This window comes from Meriones unguiculatus, chromosome 8, assembly GCF_030254825.1.
Source record: "Meriones unguiculatus strain TT.TT164.6M chromosome 8, Bangor_MerUng_6.1, whole genome shotgun sequence".
Taxonomy (NCBI): Eukaryota; Metazoa; Chordata; class Mammalia; order Rodentia; family Muridae; genus Meriones; species Meriones unguiculatus.
In genome coordinates this window covers 78,853,309-78,874,873 of record NC_083356.1, presented here as the reverse complement: position 1 = coordinate 78,874,873, position 21,565 = coordinate 78,853,309, and the positions used below count along the sequence as shown (strand labels likewise).

Genomic DNA, 21,565 nt, shown 5'->3' with positions numbered 1-21,565 from the left:
TAATACATTTAATTTAGTGTTTTTGTTTGTTTGTTTGTTTTTTCCATGTATTTTCTTTCTTTAATTCAATTTACATCTTGGTCATAGGCCCCTCCCTCTTCTCTTCCTAGTCCCATGGTTTCCACATGATCTTTGGCAACAGCACAGACCACAAACACTGCCCTGGGCTGTAGTAAGACCATGGATCCATCAGACGAGGTCCTCAGAGACAGCCTGGACTAGGGGCAGCACCATCACCTCAGGTGGCAGGGCAGACCACTCACTTCAATAACATCAACATGGATTCAGGCCTCAGCGGAGATCACGGCCATTCCCGTGGCCTTCAGTGGTTATCTTACATTTCTTTATTAAGTGTTTCTGGAAAAATTACTTATTTTCACTAAGCAGAAGAAAGGCCTCACTGAGAAGGTGATATTTGAAGACACCTTAGAAAAGGGAGTGTGGAAACAAGACCTGAGAACTTGGCTGAGGCTTTGGTTTTTCCCTCAAAAGGAAAAAGTCATGGGAAGAACAAAACGAGAGGGGACCCTCTATTCCTGTTAGGTTCATGCATCACTATAGGTGAGGCAGACTGGAGCGGCAACAGAACACCACAGAGCAGCCAGGAAGATCGGGAGGAAAGAAGATGCGACTACTTGAAGGTAACTGAGCACTCAAGGTACCTGCCCAAAGCTGCTGTCAAACTCTTCACAGCGAATGGGAGAGTTTGAGAATTAACTCTAAGGTGTGCCTGCTTCCTTCCCTTGTTCTGGCTTGTATTCTGTTTGTTTATTTATTTAAGTCAGGTCCTGTTACATATCTCACTAGCCTGGAACTCACATTCCCTTTTTCTGCCTTCACCCCTTGGGTACTCGGAGTACAAGTGTGTGCAAACACAACTGGTGTATTCTTCTTCTTTTAAAATCCTAGGAGGCGTAGGAGTAGGTGAAAAGATGTCCTCAGTGGAGAAGCTGATTATGTCCAGGTGACTGACCCAGCAGGCTGAGGTGAGAGGCCACTTGATGCAGATTAGAAATTTAATGTGGGTGAGATCTAAGGGGGGAACTGTTAGAGGGAGAAACAGCATCAGAAGAAAGACTTGAGGGGTATACATATGTAGCTGTGAGTGGGTGACAGTTCACTGTCGTCTGCATTCTATATGTGCCATGAAAAGGGAGCGGGGGCCTGGAGACAGCTCTGGGCTTAGGAGGGCTTACTGCATTTGCAGAGGTCCTGTGTTCAGTTCCTAGCACTCACAGGGCAACTCACAACACCTGAAACTCCAGTTCCAGGGATCCAGTGCGTTTTTCTGGTCTTAGTGGGCACACAGTGCACATAAACTTACACACACACACACACACACACACACACACACACATATACACACACACACACACACGCACACACACACGCACTAACACGCCAATAAATAACTCTTTAGAAAAGAGTAATAACTCTTGTTGAAAGAGGGACATGATAGAAAAATGCAAATAGATCCACCCTTACCACCCTGCACAAAACTAAAGTCCAAGTGGATCAAAGACATAAAACCAGACACACTAAATCTGTTGGAAGAAAAAGTGGGGAAGAGTCTTGAATTCATTGGCACAGGAGACAACTTCCTGAACAGAACACCAACAGCACAGGCTCTATGAGCAACAATCAATAAATGGGACCTCATGAAACTGAAAAGCTTTTGTAAAGCAAAGGACACTGTTGTCAGAACAAAACGACTGCCTACAGATTGGGAAAGAATCTTCACCAACCCTCTATCTGACAGAGGGCTAATATCCAGTATATATAAAGAATTAAAGAAGCTGAAAAGCAGCAAACCAAGTAATCCAATTAAAAATGGGATACAGAGCTAAACAGAGAATTCTCAATAGAGGAATATTGAATGGCAGAGAAACTCTTAAAGAAATGCTCAACGTCCTTAGTCATGAGGGAAATGCAAATCAAAACGACCCTGAGATTTCACCACACCTATCAGAATGGCTAAGATCAAAAACTCAAGTGATAATACATGCTGGAGAGGATGTGGAGAAAGGGGAGCCCTCCTTCATTGCTGATGGGAATGTGAACTTGTACAACCAGTTTGGAAATCATTCTGGTGCTTTCTCAGACATTTAGGAATAGTGTTTCCTCAAGATCCAGCTATACCACTCCTAGGCATACATCCAGAGGATGTTCAAGTATACAACATTTGCTCAACCAAATGTCCTTGTTGATGGGAAAAAAAAAAGAGGAGGGTTCCCCTTTCTCCATAACCTCTCCAGCATGGGTTGTCACTTGAGTTTTTTAAAATTCTTTATTAATTACACTTTATTCACTTTGTATCTCCCCTGTGGTTCCCTCCCTCCTCCCCTCCCAATCTCTTTCTTCCTCCCCCTTCTGCATGCATGCCCCTCCCCAAGTCCACTGATAGGGGTGGTCTTCTTTTCCTTCCTTCTGATCCTAGTCTATTAGGTCTCATCAGAAGTGGCTGCATTGTCTTCTTCTGTGTAAGGCTGCTCCCCCCTCAGGGGGAGGTAATTAAAGAGCAGGCCAATCAGTTCATGTCAGAGACAGTCCCTGTTCCCATTACTATGGAACCCACCTGGACACTGAACTGCCATGGCCTACATCTGTGCAGGGGTCTTAGGTTATCTCCATGCAAGGTCCTTGGTTGGAGTATCAGTCTCAGGAAAGAACCCCTGTGCTCAGATTTTTTGGTTCTGTTGCTCTCCTGGGGGAGCTCCTGTCCTCTCCAGATTTTACTGTTTCCCACTTCTTTCGTCACTTGAGTTTTTGATCTTAGCCATGGTGATGGGTGTAAGGTGAAATCTCAGGGTCGTTTTGATTTGCATTTCCCTGATAACTAAGGACGCTGACCATTTCTTTAAGGGTTTCTCTGCCATTTAATATTCCTCTATTGAGAATTCTTTGTTTAGCTCTGTATCCCATTTTTAATTGGATTACTTGATTTGTTGCTTATTAACTTCTTTAGTTCTTTATATATTCTGGCTATTAGCCTTCTGTCAGATATAGGGTTGGTGAAGGTCTTTTCCCGTGTCCTTTGCTTTACAGAAGCTTTTCAGTTTCATGAGGTCCCATTTATTGATTGTTGCTCTTAGAGCCTGGGCTGTTGGTGTTCTGTTCAGGAAGTTGTCTCCTGTGCCAATGAGTTCTAGGCTCTTCCCCACTTTTTCTTCCAACAGATTTAGTGTGTCTGGTTTTATGTTGAGGTCTTTGATCCACTTGGACTTTAGTTCTGTGCAGGGTTATAAATATGGATCTATTTGCATTTTTCTGCATGTAGACATCCAGATGGACCAGCACCATTTGTTGAAAATGCTATCTTTTTTCCATTGAATGGTTTTGGCTTCTTTGTCAAAAATCAAGTATCCATAGGTGTGTGGGTTTATTTCTAGGTCTTCTATTTGGTTCCATTGATACACCATTCTGTTTGTATGCCAATACCATGCTGTTTTTATTACTATTGCTCTGTAGTACAGCTTGAGATCAGGGATGGAGATACCTCCAGAGGATCTTTTGTTGTACAGAATCGTTTTGGAAATTCTGGGTTTTTTTGTTTTTCCATATAAAGTTGAGAATTTTTCTTTCAAGGTCTGTAAAGAATTGTGTTGGTACTTTGATGGGAACTGCATTGAATCTGTAGATTGCTTTTGGCAGGATGGTATTTTTCCATTTTCTTAGGAGTTAGAAATACCGTAGAGTTTTTTTTTTTTAAAAAAAAAAACTTATTTATTTCATGGGTGTTAGTGTTTTGCCTGCATGTATTGGTGTCTTTATGGGTGTGGCTGGTGCCTGCGGAGGCCAGAAGAGAGTGTCAGATTCCCCGGAACTGGATTTGCAGATGGTGTGTGCATGCTGAAACTCAACCTGGGTCCTCTGCTACAGCAACATGTGCTCTTAACCCCATTTCTCCAGCTCCAGAAATGTTTTATATTGGCAGAAGTCACAAGAATGAAGTTTACTGGTTTGTTGAATGTTTATTTAAAACTTTTAATGTGAAGAACTAAATAAAGCAAAGCTTTTCTATGTCAGAGGGGTTGATGACACCAAAAGTAAACCTACATAATCTACTATGCTGAGCCCATAGGGCCAACCAGAGAACATGCATGGGATGAACCTTGGCCCTCTGCATATATGTAACAGTTGTGCATCTGGGTCTTCATGTGGGACTCCCGAAGTGGGAGCAGGTCCTGCCTCTGACCACATTGCCTGACTTTGGGTCCGTTTCCCCTAACTGGGCTGCTTTGTCTCGCCTCAATAGAAGAAGATGCTCCTAGTCTTACTGCAACTTAATATCCCAAGGCTGGTTGATATTCATGGGAGGGTTCTCCATTTCTGAGGAGAAGGGAAGGTGAGATGAATGGAGGGGGAGAGAGGTGAGAGGGAGGGACTGGAAAGAGATGAGGAAGAAGAAGTTGCAATTGGGATGTAAAGAAAATAAATAACTTAATAATTAAAAAAACATCATGAGGAAGAAGTGATTGGGAAACTTTTACAGACAAGTTATTATTATTATTATTATTATTATTATTATTATTATTATTATTATATATTTTTTGGTTTATTGAGACAGGGTTTCTCTGTATAGCCCTGGCTGTGCTGGCACTTGCTCTGTAGATCAGGCTAGCCTCAAACTCAAGAGATCTACCTGCCTCTGCCTCCCAAGTGCTGGGATTAAAGACGTGTGTCATCACTGCCCAGCAAAAAGTTAAAATTTTTAATTAAAATGGATCTATTCAGGTCACTGAAATGGTGAATGAATTAAAAAGTTAGAAGAGAAAGTTAATTTTTCTGAACAGATGAAACTCAAGTAACTCAAACAAGAAATGGTATCTTTTTTTGTTAACAATAATGAGTCCATAAATGAATGGTGAGGGTGTCCAGACAGAAAATACTACTCAAAATCTATGGAGAGGGGAGGTGGGCCCAAAGTACCCACCCATAACTGGAGCTACTGACACTGAGAGCTGCCAGAGGATGGAGAGTCAGTTTTCCTTAGGGGTGTGGCCGCTCATCGGTTGACCGTGTGCCAAGGTATAGACTCAGACCCAAGAGTGTTTGGATTTGATGAGTTTAGAAAGAGAAGAAGATCAAAATTTTGTGGGAGGGAAGGGAGAAGATCTGGAAGGAATTGGGAGAAGAGGTGAATCTATATTATCAAAATACCCTGTACAGCACTCTCAAGGAACTAATAAAAGTGCAAAAAAGAAAAATGGAAGAAAAAAAACCCAGAACTCATGATAGTTGTTCAGAGTGTATATCACTATCAGCTTGCAAACTATTTTGGCAACGTGGTTCATGAGCCTGAAAAATGTCCCAACAGGCTGAGAAATCCATTTGTTGCAGATTTGAAATTTGGCTAAGACTGGAGAGACAAAAATTATTAGAGAAGGAAAATAACTTTAGAAAAAAAGGCTTGAGGGGAAGATGCATTTTGTACATATGAGCACCTTTAAATTTATTTTGAGTTGGGCGATTTAGACATGATGGCCCATATATAAAGAAATTGTATTGTACCACAGTTGGAAAAAAACCTAAAAACATTGAAAGACATGCTTCTGGCATAGTGTCTTAAGACATCTCATGAATCATGGTACTTTCTTGTGGTGTGACATTAATTATATAAGTGTTAATGTAGCTATTACCTGAGCAGAATAAAGTATTATCATAATTAACAAAGAAGAAACCGATTCATCTCCCAGGGTCTTAGTTTTAACGCCAGGGCGCTTAGTCTGTGCTTAGGTTGTTTTTTTTTACATCGTGCATACGCTCTCCTTCATGGTGCTAGAGTCACTGTATTTACATCAATGCATACAAATGCATTTCTTTTAATTAAAAGTTGAACTAGGTTCTGAAGTCCAGTGGCTTCAAACCAAGGTCCACATACCCGAATAACTTTGCCAACAATCCTTGTCCCTAAAAATATTTTGTTGCATTGCCCTGTGACCATGATAGGCTTACTCCATTGAGCCAATTTTTTGCCTGATAACAGTTTTGTGACCCCCCACTCTTGGATTAAATTCTCTCCCCCAGCTAAGTAGTCTCCACTAAGCCTCATTCACGTGTTTGTTCCTTAACCTGTAGATAGATATATACCACAGGTGCCACCACCTCCAATCTGTGGAGTAGGAGGATGACAGCTGGAAATATATCAGGAAGAAGGTTTCATAGAAGAGGGTAACCACTGTCCGGTGAGATCCACAAATACGGAAGACTTTATGCTTTTCCTCAGCAGAGAGGATTGTCTTCAGAATGATTGTTAGGGTCATCCAAGTGACTCCAAAACAGTATCGATTATGTAGACCTTGGTTTCTTCTTAGGGGCTGATGGTGGGCTTCTGCTGCTGAAAGCACCATGGCATAGTTAGGGTACAGGGCTTGTATCATTTGGGCTGGATCTGACCTGAAAACCTTTTTTTTCTGCTGTCAGTCTCTTATGGTTCCAGAAAGCACTATGCAAGCCACCAAGGGAGGGAAGCAATTAAACAGTCACACTCAGCTGCCACTCCCATGAATCACTTCAATTACCAGCTTGACAAGATACGCATAAAGGTGCAGTAAGTGGCTGTCACGTGTCAGTGGCAGCGAACTGCTGTCTAATGCACATGAAGCTGACTCAAATCATCACGCCTGCTAATGGAACCTAGCCAGCTTCCGGGGGCTAGTGAGGCTGTGGACCTTAGAAAAGAATCTACCCTAGCTACTTTGTTAGATCAGCGTAATTCCTTACCGCGCCCTAAACCTTATCCTTATACCTGCAGGTGGGTACAGCTACACCTCTCACAAAGGAGCCTCTCTTTACAGCAAATAAAGAGGACGACAGAGAACTACAGCTCAACAGGTCACGAGTAGCTCAGTCCTAACGGATACAGGTTGAGTACATCACAGCTCCTGCATCTATGGCTCAGGGAACATGGCAGATCGGGGCAGCCAGACTGCAAGTCAGAAGACCCGGAAGTCTGCTGTGAAACAGTTTTTGTTTTGTTTTTTTCCAGAAATGGATGCATAAACAAGACAGGAACAATGGCAATACCAGTGGACATGCTAATGTGGAAGGGGGAAATTTCTCGGAGTCTCATCCCTGGACGAAGAACTGCAGTCTGTAATGACTGCTGGGAAAAGGAGAATTAATCTGTAGCAGGAATGAGCCACTTGTTGGTTGTCTAATGCAAAGCGGTCAGTCCTGAGGCCATACACATACAAACAGTATAAACACACCCAGCAGGACATATATATGTATATGTGTATGTGTGTGTGTGTGTGATCACACATATGTGTGTATGTAACAATAATAATAAAAAAGATACTATTAACTCGACACTGGGGGACATGGAAGGGGCTTTGGGGAGGCTAGATGGGAGGGGATAGAGTGAGGAAGGGGAGAGGAGAAGGGGTGTAATTCTATTTTAATTAAAATACATTTAAAAGCAAAGAACCTGTGTCTGTGGGATAGGAAGATAGAGCATTGGAAAAAGGATGAAAAGTGGCACAGGGTGGGGTCGGGGAGCAAGATGCATAAAAGTGAGACAGAATGTAGCCGTTTCAGATTTGGGGAGTTTAAGTGGGAGGCAGCACAAGACCGCAAAGTGAGTGTGAGTTCTGGTCTAGAAGGATTTACCATCTCCAGTCAAGGTCTTTTTTGCTTCGAGTTGTCTGTGAAGTTCACGTCCAGCCTTGGCTGGCTTGGGGGTTGCCACCTAACGTTACTGTGCTGGTCTTTTGTGGTAATCTCAGTTTAAGTGAGGATGTACTCAAGTGGGTCTATGAACATGTTCCATGACAGAGTCTACATTCCCTTCCTATGTGGTCTGCTTTTAGTCATGCTATTTTACTAAAAAATAGTGTGCCCCCCCACAATGGGAAAATGCTGACTTTTTAAAGGACTCCACACCCAGAATGTTTTCATTATACCATTAACATAAGGGACCGCACAGAGGGAGACATTCTGATATGGCAATATGCAACTGAAAGCTTTAGCTGTAACTATTCACAAAGCTAAGCAATAAAGAATTATGTGGGAATACCAGGGAAACAAAGGCAGAGAGGATATGATATATTAACATACTTTTAACTGTGATGCAATTCAATAATTCACACTGTTCGGCTCTTCTAAGAGGGACTAGTACTCCCCTGCCTCACTGCAAGCTCCAGCGAAAGACATCTTTCTCCCAGCAGATCCCTTCCCCCACCTGTGACTGTGGCTATGTGAGCTTCCTTCTTCCAGAACCCGGAAGGTTTTAGTGGAAGAACAGGAGGCCATAACCAGTCCTGTGTGGTTCTCAACAGTTGCTTTACCATCCACTGTAGAATAACTATACCTTTTTACCTTTTCCCTGATTCTTTACAAAATGAGATTACTTTTTTAAAGTTTTTTTTTTTTTTCAAGAAAGCATCAGCCACATTCCATAATATCTCCTCCATATTTGCCAGATCCATCATCAAATGCAGTGAAGTCAGGAGACCAGTGCAGTTACTGATCAAGCAGGAAAGCACACAGGGAACTGTTTCTACAGCATTCTCCTCATCAATGCAAAGCAAAAACAACCAGAAAGAAAGAACAGAAAGCTGACAACATGAACAGTACTCTTCTTAAAATGGAGGAATGATGGATGATTACTTTAACTTTTCTATTTTCTGTTTTATATCTTTACTATAATGCACATACATTATTTTGCAACAGAGGCAAACACAAAAAAGGGGAAAATGGAGGGAAAAAATCAGTATTTCCTAGATAAGTAATGATCACAGGCTGTCAGAGCCTTTGATGTGACTCAGGCCTGGGTAATTTGGGAATAGGCTTCTTTACTGGTACCTCATTACCATTTCTAGAATCATTTTTTTCTCTCTTGTTCTCAGTAAAAAAAAAAAAAAAAATGTGTTTTCCATCCAATTCTTTGAATGAACTACTTCCAAGGTCATGCTTGGAAATGATCCCTGAGGCTTAGTGTACTTGATCCCTTTACCTTCTGTCCATGTTTCTTTTTTATCAAGTGATCTCTTAGCTATCGTCTGAGCTCCTGATTGGTCTTCAGTCCTAGACACCGTCAGACATCATGCTTTTGGTCGTTGCCACCCTCTGGTTTGAATATTCTGGACAGTGGTTACTACTTACCAAAAATTGTCTAGTTTAGCAGAACTTTACACCTGACTTCAGTCTTCAAGCTCAATCCTTACAGCAGTTCCTTTAGCAAGATTGTTGTCTTAGTTACTGCTCTATCGCTGTGAAGAGACACCACGACCATGACGGCTCTTATAAAGGAAAGCATTTAATGGGGGGTTGACTTACAGTTTCAAAGGCTTAGTCCATTATGGAGGGGAGCACGGTGGCATGCATGGTGCTGGAGCAGTTACCGAGAGCTGTATCTTAATCCACAGGCCAAGGGAGAGCAAGAGTGGGCTAGGCACGGGCTTTGCAAACTTCAAATCCCAGACACACTTTCTTTTTTTTTTTTTTGAGATTTTTAAAATTTATTTTTAAATTTATTACAATTTATTCACTTTGTATCCCAGCTGTAGCCCCATTCCTTATGCCCTCCCAATCCAGCCCTCTTTCTTTCTTCTCCCCTAATCCCCTTCCATCTGACCTTAGCCTACCAGGTCTCATCAGGACTGGCTGCACAGTCTTTCTCTGTGGCCTGGTAAGGCTGCCTCCCCAAAGATAGCATCTACAACAAATGGTGCTGGTCTAACTGGATGTCTACATGCAGAAAAATGCAAATAGATCCATACTTATCACCCTGCACAAAACTAAAGTCCAAGTGGATCAAAGACCTCAACATAAAACCAGACACACTAAACCTGTTAGAAGAAAAAGTGGGGAACCTTGAACTTGGCGCAGGAGACAACTTCCTGAACAGAACACCAACAGCACAGGCTCTAAGATCAACAATCAGACACACTTTCTTAAACAAAGACATACTTCCTAATCCTTTTAATCCTACCAAAGAGCTCCACTCCTTGGTGGCAAGATATTCAAATGTGTGAGCCTCTGGTAGCCACTTTTATTCAGACACTTCTATTACCTTGCTTGTGGTGGCACATACCTGTAATTCCAGCACTCAAGAGGTGAAAACGGGAGGATCCTAAGTTTGAGGGCAGCCTCAGCTACATAGTGTCAGGCAACCCTTGTTATCAAGAAAGATCTTGTTTTGGAACACTGAAACAACAAAGAGCAAACCTGTGTTTATAAACTGTTTTCTGGCTCCTTTTCAAAAGATCTCAAACAACCCAGCAAACGCCTTTGCCAAGGACACCACAGTCATCTACTTAAGATGTGACTGTCAAGCATGATGGCAGGTACCTCTTAGGCTCTGAGGTAGGCAGATTCCCAAGTTTCACGGACAGTGTTTGGTCCTAGTTTCAAAACCCCACCCTGTCATTAAAATATTTCTTTTTGGTAAAGCCAATTAGCAAACACAGATCATCCATGTTCTTCCTCTCAATCCAGCACTGAAAAAATCTTCCTGATGTTCAGTGAGCTCAGGTTCAGATGCATTATTACTTAAGCCATTAACTAACCCTGAATAATAATGTCTTCCTTGTCTGTTTGCATTTGTCTTCTGTCATTTCTGTCTTGAAGTCCCATAGGGATTCCCAGCTGCTTGTCTCTAGGCCATAACTCTGTGCTTGACTCATCACATCAGTCCTAGCCCAGTCCTGCCATGTCTGGTATTCTCCACCCGTTAAATGTTTTTTGAGATGCTGAGCATCCTTTTTTTTTTTTCATTGAATTTGAGTTCTTAAACAAAAATTGCAATAAAAGACCGGGGCTTTGACTCTGAAGTACCATTTACAGATTACGGTGTTTCCCCAAGCCAAACAATTTCCACAAAGCTCTGTTCATGTCCTTGTTCCTCAAGCTGTAGATAAAAGGGTTAAGCATGGGGGTGACCATTGTGTAAATGATGGATGCCACCATTCCAGTGTCTGCAGAGTAGGAGGATGATGGCTGGAAATACACCAGAAAGACAGTTCCATAGAACAGAGCAACCACTGTCAGGTGTGAGCCACAGGTTGAGAAGACTTTACGCTTCCCACCCACAGAGGGGATCCTGAGGATGGTGTGCATGACGTGGCCATAGGAGACCAGGATACAGGTGAGAGGGACCACGCCTGCGAGGACAGCATCAGCAAACATTGTGAGCTGAAAGGTGTGGGTGTCTGAGCAGGCAAGCTTGAGGAGTGGGAGAAGATCACAAAAAAAGTGTGGGATGGAACGGGAGGCACAGAAAGAGGCCCGAGCCATCTGGAGTGTGAGCGGAAAGGCCAGGAGGTTGGAGGAGAGCCAGGATGTGGCCACCAGCGACAGGCACCTTTGGGGACACATGACAGTGTTGTAGTGTAGAGGAAGGCAGATGGCCACATAGCGATCATAGGCCATCACAGTCAACAGGAAGTCATCGGCCATGGCCAGTGTCATGAAGAAATACATCTGCAGAAGGCACGCGGTGCGGGAGATGGTGTGATGTTGGGTTTGGATGCTGGTCAGCATTTTGGGGACAATGGTGCTGGTGAAGCAGGTATCAATGAAGGACAGGTTGGCGAGGAAGAAGTACATGGGTGTGTGGAGGTGCTGGTCAGAGACAATGTCCAGGATGATGGACAGGTTCCCCAACAGAGTGACCAGGTACATCCCCAAGAAGAGTGTGAACAGGAGAGGCTGTTGCTGTGGGTGCTCAGAGAAGCCCGTAAGTAGGAAGGTGGAGATGACGGTTTGGTTTCTAGCTTCCTTCTGAGGCAATAAATTGGCAAGGAGTTATAGTTAAATACTGGGCTTTTAAAAAGGCCACAGTTTCCAAAGACCTTGAAAGCCTCTTGCTCCTTACGGAGGCTACTGACAATGGCTAGTGCTTGTGACTTTTCATTTGTAAATGTGTGTGGTCACATGAAACATTGAGAAGGGATGCCAGTTGGCTTCTCCATCACCATACTATGGTAAGCTCTCCCCAAAGAGTGTCTGAATGAGACTTAAACTGGACTTTTTTTTCTCAGATATTCTCTCTCTCTCTCTCTCTCTGAACGCTCTGCCATGTGTATACCTGGTGCCCATGGAGGCCAGAAAAGGGCATTGGATGCCCTGGAACTGGAGTCACAAACAGTTGCGAGTTGCTGTGTGAGTGCTGGGAACTGAACGGGGTCCTTTGCAAGAGCAACCAGCACCCATAACTGCTGAGCCACCACTCCAGCCCCCGAACTGGAATTCATACCTCTTTAATCTTGGCTCCTTTATATAGGCCCATACAATTACAATTCAGCTGGGTGTGATGGCACACACCTTTAATCCCAGCACTCAGGGAGGCAGAGGCAAGTGGATTGCTGTGAGTTTGAGGCCAGCTTGGTGTACAAAGGAGACCAGGATAGCCAAGGCTACATAGAGAAACCCTGTCTTGAAAAAAAGACAACACTCCCCCACCCTCACAAAACCAAGATTTTTTTCCCTAAAATTTAGTAGACAGCACAAAAAGTTCTCTTTCTTTCTCCCTCACCCCCTTTGTCTTTTTTTCTTTTCTGCATGTATTTTAAGGGAGACAGAGAGAGAATGATTTCCTCACAGAGAAGCTAGCTGAGACTTAGACATGCTGGCATGCTTAGGCGAGTTACCTCTGATCATCCCCGTAGTGCAGCCATGACCCTGAAAAGCATGTTATCATTATGGTGCACCCTTTTCACTTCATCTTCAACTTCACCATCAACATCTTTCAATCTAGGACCAGAAAGCCATCCTCTCTGGGCTCTCTATCCTGAGGCTGACCTCACTGGCTATTTTACTCTCTGAATCACTCTTTCTTTGCACTCTTTCTTTCTTACAATGCCTTGTCATTACTGAGACAGCACCTATGGAAAGCTGCGTTTCTCTGTGTGGGCCATTGCCAGGATTAGTAGTCGCTGGTGAGAGGGAGCCTCACAGGCTAGTGGGCTTCCCAGCCCTGTTCCTCACAGGCCTTGTAAGTTTGAGGAACTATTTACTGGATTTGAATTTTGCTTTTCTGACCTACAAAAGGTAGATAAGACACTTTACCTGAGAAGTTTGTTGAGAAACCCACATGCTGGGGTCATCTGATGTTTCTTCATGAATCATAGCATATAACCCAAAGGAGAAACTTCAGCATTTCTGCTCAACCGTGCGGAGTGTCAAATGAAGAGAATATTCAGTGACAGCTGGTGCAAATGCCATGTGTATTTAGTCTCTTGCAGTGTGACAGGATTTTCCTACTCTTTCCTCTGTGTAGAAATATTGAGAATCTCATTTACCATCTCTGACTTTATTTACAAATCTGCCTGAGTGGGAAAATAATATCGTAGTATAGATTATTAGGGCAATTAAGTTTGATAATGGCTTTAAATTATTTAGGATAAATCTAGCAAGAAGAAAGTACCCAGTAAAATATTCGTAAAATAGTAATAAAATTAGTAAATAGCTAATTTTAATAAAAGAGGGTGTTTGTTTCTATTGTGCCTTTTTTTTTTTTTAACTGTCTGAAGGTTGGGTTTGTAGGTTGTGAAGGATCAATATTAAGTGAAAATTATTGACATAATACCCATTCCCCCCTTTATCTTTGAGCTGTTGTGAATCTCAGGACAATCCACGGAAAAGCATTCACTTTGGCACATGGAAAGAACACATAACTTCCCAAATAACTTAAATATCACAGCCCAAATAGTATCATTATACATCAGTAATGAATAGAACATGTTTCAATGATTTGCCAGTTAAATGCTGGACCAAGAAGAACCTCATGAATAGCAGGTATTTTGACTAATATAAGTTAAAATTGAAGACTGAGATGGTCCTAGAAGTGCCATATTATGCTAGGCCCCTCACGTGCTGATCAGAAGATCCAGAAAATGGTTGCCAAAAAGGAAGAAGGAAAGGAGAGAAAGGCATAAAGAGTCTATGTATAGTGTGTGTGTGTGAATGAAGACATGTCCCATGAAATTGGAGGTAGATTCTGTTTTCCCTCCTTGTCTATGTGTCCAGTCTTACCTGAAGATCCCTCCAGTCTCACATTGTGCCTTTACCACCAAGGTGGTTGAATCCACTGCCTCATTGTCACCCTGAGAAAACATGACTGCAGCCAGCATCTGTGTTGTTCGAAGATGCAGTGCCTGAAGTCTCAGGTCTGTAACAACCTCTCAGGCATGAGAGCCAAGACGAGTTGGCGGTTTTCAAGTGCAGTGTCTCCGGAGACCCAATCCCAAGCATGCCAGTTGGACAAGGTAGGGCAATTGTCCAGTGACCAGCTGTCTCCTCTGGGATGTAGTCCCATGAGTCTGATCCATGTTACTAATAACATTCACAGTGACCAGCTGGAATACACAGAGCCTTTGTTCTTGCTTTCCTCCTGGGCTTCAGGTTGATATCATCATAGTCATCATTTGTGCTGAGCAGGATCTTTCTTGTTACGAAGGACATGAATTTAATGCCTAAAACTCCCATTATAAATGCCTTTATCTGTTTTTCTTGGTTTTATTAATTTAATTCACACATGTTTAAATAATTTAAAAATAAAATTATTATATGTTTTCTTGGTAAATGGAAGTTTAATTATATGAACTTTTATGTTTGTAATAATTTCTTAAAATTTATTCATTTAATAATAATCAAATTATGTCAATACTTTTATGTCATTATTTTTCAACTCTTTTATTATTGACCTTTTGATATTTTTAGGTACACTGAGTAAACCATTTAGGGAGTATTTGTTGCTGCATTAAAAAAATGGACAGAGCTGTACATGTAGAGTGTAATGATTTTCTGAAAGTGAACACATACCATGTGTTAGATCATGAGTTAGAGCATGGCCAGCATCTCATAATACTATTTCAAGTTCTCGTGTAAAGAAAACGCTTGTGATTGTTAGCAAACACATACTATAGTAAGTGGGGGAATCATTTACAGAAAGAGAGAAGACTGCTTCAACCATGGGGCTTCACTAGACAGCAATTCCTGGTTGTTTATAGCAAAGCCATAGATTTCACCAGGAGATCAAAAGCACATAGATTATTCTCACGAATCTTGAATGGGGGAGGAGTTTGTCTTCAAAGCTTCAGAAAAAGTAGTTACAAAGAACAAGGCCTTCTGATATGAACACAAACATCATAAAAACTACCACACACACACATATACACAAACACACATATGAAAAGGGGCAACAAGAGAAAGCAATGAGGTAGAAAGAATGACAAATGCTGTATGCTTGTTGTCCAGTGGAGAACCGAGATTCACACACAAACAGAAGGGGTATTATTTAGGAGGGAACAAACCTGTGCAATGGAGGATAAGTGACAAAGGTGGGCGACAAGAACGGAATGTGCGAACATACAGAGACACATGTACATTCAAGTGTCATAATAAAAAATATTGTGCACACAGAAAAATTAATAAAATGCCATGGGAAGATGAAGAACTAGCTATGACACTTGCTAAGACAAAGAAGACAAGGACATACTGAAATCATTGGTGTTAAAAAGCCTGCCTGGCTCAGTGTAAAATTACCACGAAGACAATGGATCAGTGGCATGAACACACACTAAGAGAAGTTTTAAACTGGTGATCAGATCCAGAAAGATGTTCCCTCACTAACAATGTAAGAAATTAAAGCCAAAGCCAATGGGAGCCACTGAAAATATCATAGATACAAGTAGGTGAAAAATGTAAGCACCAGAGTCTAAGAGGATGCAGACGAAAGGTATCCCAATGGAAGCATTTTGGAAAAAAATAAAGAAATAGCTCTAAAATCTTCTACTTGGACATTCTGCTTTTGAAAACATTAAAGATCACACAGTATAAATACAGTTTTTTTTTGTGAGACTCATTAATCCTTACTTGTAATATTGAATGCCTAGAAAGCTCAAGTCACTCAGCAGCAGTGAAAAATTGTACCTATATGTTTTTACCTTGTGATGTAATCTTAGCCAAGATTTTCAGGAAGAAATAATGATAATGAGGTCAGAAGTCATGTTATATAATATCCATGGCTATTTTTAAGCAGGGGGACTGCGATCATTTTATTTTTTTCCTATTTTTTATATTTTAAAAATTCACAATTATTGTTGAAAATAAATGGTATCAGGCCATGTAAGTTTATTATTAGCCCTATAATTAAATCAGTGGTATTATTTAACTAACACAATCAATAAGACACAGACACCGGTTAGATTCTATAATTGCCTTATTTACCTTGGGCTGGGCAGATATTTCACCTATGTTGTTTCATATCTTCTAGCCCCATCCCATGCCATCCACCTTATCCATTCCTATGTGGGCTACTTTCCATTCATAATCCCAAGATACCTGCTGGTATTTTTTATCTGGGGCTTTCCACACCATTTTTGGAGTCCTTTCTCCTGGCCTACATTGTTACTTCTCCATGCTAAACTATCATGGCTTCCTCCTTCCTCCCTTCCCATTTTCCTGTCTCCTTCCTGTGTTTCTTTTGTCCCCCAAAGCCTGGGCACCTCAGCCATGCCTATCTCCTTCCATCCTTCCCATGTACAGGCCTTTTAATCAACCAATCAGGAATAATGTCCTAGCAGGTTTACACAACAAGGATAGAGCAGTAACCAGATCTTGAGGGCCAGTAATTAGCATCAGAATACAAGCACCAGACCAACCCCCCGACACACAATGATAAGTGCGTGTTATAGTACAGGCAGTAACACAAACCAGAATTTATAAGGTGAAGAATCACAGACCTATCCTCATAATTACTCTGTTAACAACTTTATACATCCCAGACAGGCAATTCAAACTGGTCTTCTGACTGCCTGGTTTCTTCTTTTATTAGAATTATTCTTTCCTTCTTTCTTTCTTTCTTTCTTTCTTTCTTTCTTTCTTTCTTTCTTTCTTTCTTTCTTTCTTTCTTTCTTTCTTTCTTTCTCTCTCTCTCTCCTTCCTTCCTTCCTTCCTTCCTTCCTTCCTTTCTTCCTTCCTTCCTTCCTTCCTTCCTTCCTTGTATCAGTAAATAACAAGTTTTCTTGGCTCAACTGTTTGCACATGAGAAACAATCCCTATCAGTGAGCTACTTCCAAAGAAAGCTGAGCTGGAAATGGTTCCTAGAGCTCTGAGCCCTTGACCCATTGTAGAATTTGCCAGTATTGCTGTTGCTTTGTGAGACTGAGTCTTAGTCATAGACAGAGCTGCCATTCATACTTCCATCTAGAGCTGAAGTTGTGGTGATGTGCTTTGGTGATTTTATACCTCTGATTGAATCTGTTTGAGCACCAGAACCATTAATTTAGTCTCACAGAAGCCATTGCTGTCCACTTCTCCTCAGGACCAATTTCATCTTTTGACAGTTGATCCCATCAAACTACAAGTGCTCAGTCTGTTAGTCTGCTGGTCACTATAGCATCCATCTTGTTTTATAGCTCTTCAAAAACTTTAGCTGAAGAGTCTAATTTAGAAAGCATTTTAAAGGTCTAGTCTGGGGTGGGGGGGGTGGGTGGAGAAAGTACTTTCTAGTGAACACAAGTCGAAGAGTCTCCACAAAGCTCCCATCATGTCCCTGTTCCTCAGGCTGTAGATAAAGGGATTGAACACAGGGGTGTTCATTGTGTGTATCACAAATACAACCATTCCAGAGTCTGCAGAGTCAGAAGACGGTGGCCGGAAACACACCAGAAAGAGTGTCACATAGAACAGAGTGACCACTTTCAAGTGAGAGCCACAGGTAGAGAAGAGTTTGTGCTTCTCCAAAATCAAAGGGGATCCCAAGGAGGGGGAACATGGTGTGGACACAAGAGACCAGGACACAGGGGAGAGAGCTTGTGTCTGGGAGAATGGCTTTAGTTAGCATTGTGACTTGAAAGTTATGGGTGTCTGAACAGGAGGGCTTGAGGAGTTGGGGTAGGCATATCACAGAAAAATTATGGGGTGGAATGCAGGCACAGAAGAAAAATTAGTCTATTGGCAGCGGTGGTGAAAAAGCTGGGAGGTTGGAGCAGAGCCATGATGTAGACACTGGCAACAGGCAGCTTGGAGGACACATGATTATGCTGTAATGTAAAGGAAGGCAGCATAGCATTCAAAGGCCATTGCAGCCAACAGGAAGTCATCCAGCATAGCCAATGCCATGAAGCAGTGTATCTGTGTAAGGTTCTCAGTGTGTGAGATGACGTGATGCTGCTTCCGGATGCTCATCGTGGAGGCGATGGTGCAGGTGAATCAGGCTGGCTGGAAAGAAGTAAGTATATGTGTGTGGAACTGCTCTGATGATGAGCAAATTTCCCAACAGGAAAAGCCCAGAAAGTCCTCAGGGAAGCCCAGAAGCAGGGTGTCGCAGGAACTCCTCAGATTCCTCAGTTCCATTAAAGTGAAAAAGAAGGTGGGATAGTCTTAAAAGTACTTAGCCACCGTGAATAGAGATTCCCATCAAGCTTTCCATCTGTTTGCTCTAGTCTTCTCAAACACCACAGAGATATGCTGTGTCCCACTGTGGCAGGCATGTGGATATGGATTGTGGTGAGGATTCTGGACAGTGATAATGGGAGATGTGGTTGGGATCTCTTACTTTAGCTCTCTGAAGAGTTGGTTCCTTTGTCCTCCTGCATGAGCTTGAACTGGAGTTCATCTGGGAAAACCTTTTCTGAGCTTCTGTGTTCCTATCCTTGCCTTTTTAAATAGAGAAGCTATCAGATGTACAAGCTTGTAAAACTTGAGTCAGATACTTGGATGATGTGCGTTTACTAGAAAATCAGTAAGCAGATGCTTGTGTGGACATGAGAGAGTGTGTGTGTCTGTGTGTATGTGTGTGGGGGAGACAGAAGAGATAATGTTTTATGTAGGTAGGTCACAGCTAGAAATCAGATATTTTGGTATAACGAGAGTATCTGTTCTTTTTTGTTGAAGGCCACTCAGATGTGGATGAAAACAGCTTTATCAACTTGCTAGCATCTTACAAGCAGAAGTTCTCACCGTCTTCGTCAGCAGTGCTTCCAGCTTCACCCAGGAGCGCGTCGGCTTTAGAGTCTTGTAAGTTAGGAAATCCTTCGTTTTCTGTTTGCGCTGTACCCGCAATGTGATCATTCTTTTACACTCTCTGAGCTTCAGTTCTACCATAGATCAATGATTTATATAATTTGTATAGTTGATCATTGAGGTCATATATCCAAAATGCTAGTGTAGAGGATGCTTTCATTAAAATGGAATCTGAGATTCACTATGACCCAAAACGTGTTAGATGACACACTTCACTCTAAACTCAGTTACTTTTTTCTATTTTGGGTAAATTATTTACTTCCTGCAAGCCTCCCCCCATTTCTAAGATGTATGAACATACCTACTATCCACTATTGAAGGCACAAAAATCCTAAGATTAATGGAAGGGCTTTTTTTGAAATTGTGATATAAAATTCAAAATCAGAAGTTCTAACTCTGTTTGATGGTAAGCAGGCAATCCCAGCCTGTGCTAATGTCTTATTCTTGGAGAGCAGGAAGGAAGGAATGAGATGGGGAGAGGGAAGAAAGAGCAGAGAGAGGGAGAGACTGCTCACCTGTGTTTGGTACACCTTTATTTTCCCTTAAGCGTCTGGAGTGCAATGTTGGATATGTTGCTCAGACCTGGTGGGTTCATTCTCTGCATCTGTTTGGAGGCTCTGAACTGTGTATCACTCATAAAGGAAGAGTCAGCCAGATGAGGGTTCTCAGTACTAGGACAATGATGAGCTCATCAAATATTGGCTTTACCCAAATTTTTCATGGTGGAATTAACAAAATGATGATTTCTGGGGTGGCCTCTGTGTTTCCAGTACTTTTCTGCTTTTAAAATAGAACATCTCACTTCCAGAGAATCCCCTAATTCCCAGGGACACGGAATGTGTAGTGACTCTTTTACTTCATTTGTGTAATGTTGGACTTTGATAACTATAAAGGATAAGATAGCTGTTATTGTCACTCAAATCATCAGGACCTGTGGGGTGGTGGTCGCTTTGACCTAGCAGTAGCATGACAAGGCATGCATTTTTGTGTGCACACACTCAGGTTTCTACCTCAATTCTATTTCTTTGCTCAGTCATTTAGCTTCTCAGTGACGCAGCTGTAGAATGAAATTAAATTAACAGAGACCTCAAATGATTCTGAGGAAGGAATCAGCTGTGGAGGTTATTGTTGTACTTATATTGTGACAAAATTATTGCATATTGAAAGTAACAGCTTTAAGAGTGATGTGACTTATCTCTTTGCATAACAGGTCTTCAGCATTGTTAACACACAATTGTGCTAGATAGTTTAATGTCAACTCGACACAAGCTAAAGTCATCCAAGAGGAGGGAACCTCAATTAAGAAAATGCCTCCACAATTGGTAAGTTCCCCATTCCCCAACAAATGCCCCACCCCCGTGTACATATGGGAAAAACTATCTGGACTCAATGGGTTATAGAAATGAATGTAAGATGTGAAGTTGGAAGGGAAATGTGATTAAGGTGTTCTGGCAGGGTGTTGCAAGCAAGGAGGAAGGACTTGATATAATCAAGATACACTGTACCTATGTATAAATTTTAAATTTTAAAAGGAACAAAACTTTTAAAACAGAAAAAAAGAAAATGCCTCCATAAGATTAGGCTGTAGGCAAGCCTGTAGGGCACTTCCTTAATTAATGATTGATTGTAGTGAGTGATGTCATTCCTGAGATGGTGCTCCTGAGTCTATAAGAAAGTAGGTTGTGCAAGCCATGAGGAGCAAGCCAGTAAGCAGCACTCCTTCATGGCCTCTGCATCAGCTCCTGCCTCCAGGTTTCAGCCCTGTTTGAGTTCCTGTTCTACTTTCCTTCAATGATGGACTACAGTGTGGCATGTAAGCAAAATAAACCATTTTCTCCCAAGCTTGCTTTCGATCATGGTGTTGCATTGCAGCAATACAAACCCTAAGTAGGAGAATAGTCATAGCATCTTCACTTTTCTAGAAACTTGTGTATGGATGATTTGTATCAGCTTCAGACTATCGAAAAGTTCATGACCAGATCTCAGCTGCCAAAATGAAGTTCAGTCCCTTTGTGACTTCTGAATGAAACAAGAACGGAAAAACGAATTTCAGTGTACCTTCTCACATTAGGAGGAAGATCATGTCTCCTCCTCTTTCCAAAGAGCTGAGGCAGAAGTATAATGTTTGATCCATGCCCATGTGAAAGCATGATGTTCAGGTTGTCAGAGGACACTACAAGGCCAGCAGATTGGCAAAGTGGTTCGGGTGTACAGAAAAAATATACCACCTATACTGCACAAGCACAGTGAGAAAAGGCTAATGGCACAACTGCCCACGTGGGCATCCACCCCAACAAGGTGGTTATCACCAGGCTAATGCTGGACAAAGACCACAAGAGGATCCTGGAAAGGACAGCCAAGTGCCGACAAGCAGGAAAGGAGAAGGGCAAATACAAGGAAGAAAGGATCGAGAAGATGCGGGAGCAGAAGCCTCTTGCACACAACTTTCATGAAAGACTGTTTACAAAAAAAATCATGAATATCAAATCAAAGCTTCCTCTGGATGTTCAAGATAGCCAGGTTGTTTAGCCAGGCTAAAAGTGAGGACAAACTAGAAACAAGAAAATAATAAAGGAGAGAGGGAAGTGTGTGC

General features: G+C 42.0%; 1 protein-coding gene and 2 pseudogenes across 1 annotated transcript; 1 reads left to right on the top strand and 2 right to left on the bottom strand.

Annotated features, from left to right (window-relative positions):
* Nucleotides 1–10,782: 10,782 nt before the first annotated feature.
* On the bottom strand, nucleotides 10,783–14,132 carry LOC110560741 (olfactory receptor 1G1-like). The gene is made up of 2 exons (XM_021656765.1): nucleotides 13,978–14,132; nucleotides 10,783–11,724 (listed from the first exon to the last, which is right to left on the bottom strand). The coding sequence occupies exon 2, from the start codon at nucleotides 11,623–11,625 to the stop codon at nucleotides 10,783–10,785; it is 843 nt and encodes a 280-aa protein (XP_021512440.1). The 5' UTR covers nucleotides 11,626–11,724; nucleotides 13,978–14,132.
* Nucleotides 14,133–17,116: 2,984 nt separating this feature from the next.
* Nucleotides 17,117–18,135, bottom strand: LOC110560743 (olfactory receptor 1J1-like; annotated as a pseudogene).
* Nucleotides 18,136–20,966: 2,831 nt separating this feature from the next.
* LOC110560746 (large ribosomal subunit protein uL24-like) lies at nucleotides 20,967–21,501 on the top strand (annotated as a pseudogene).
* Nucleotides 21,502–21,565: the final 64 nt, after the last annotated feature.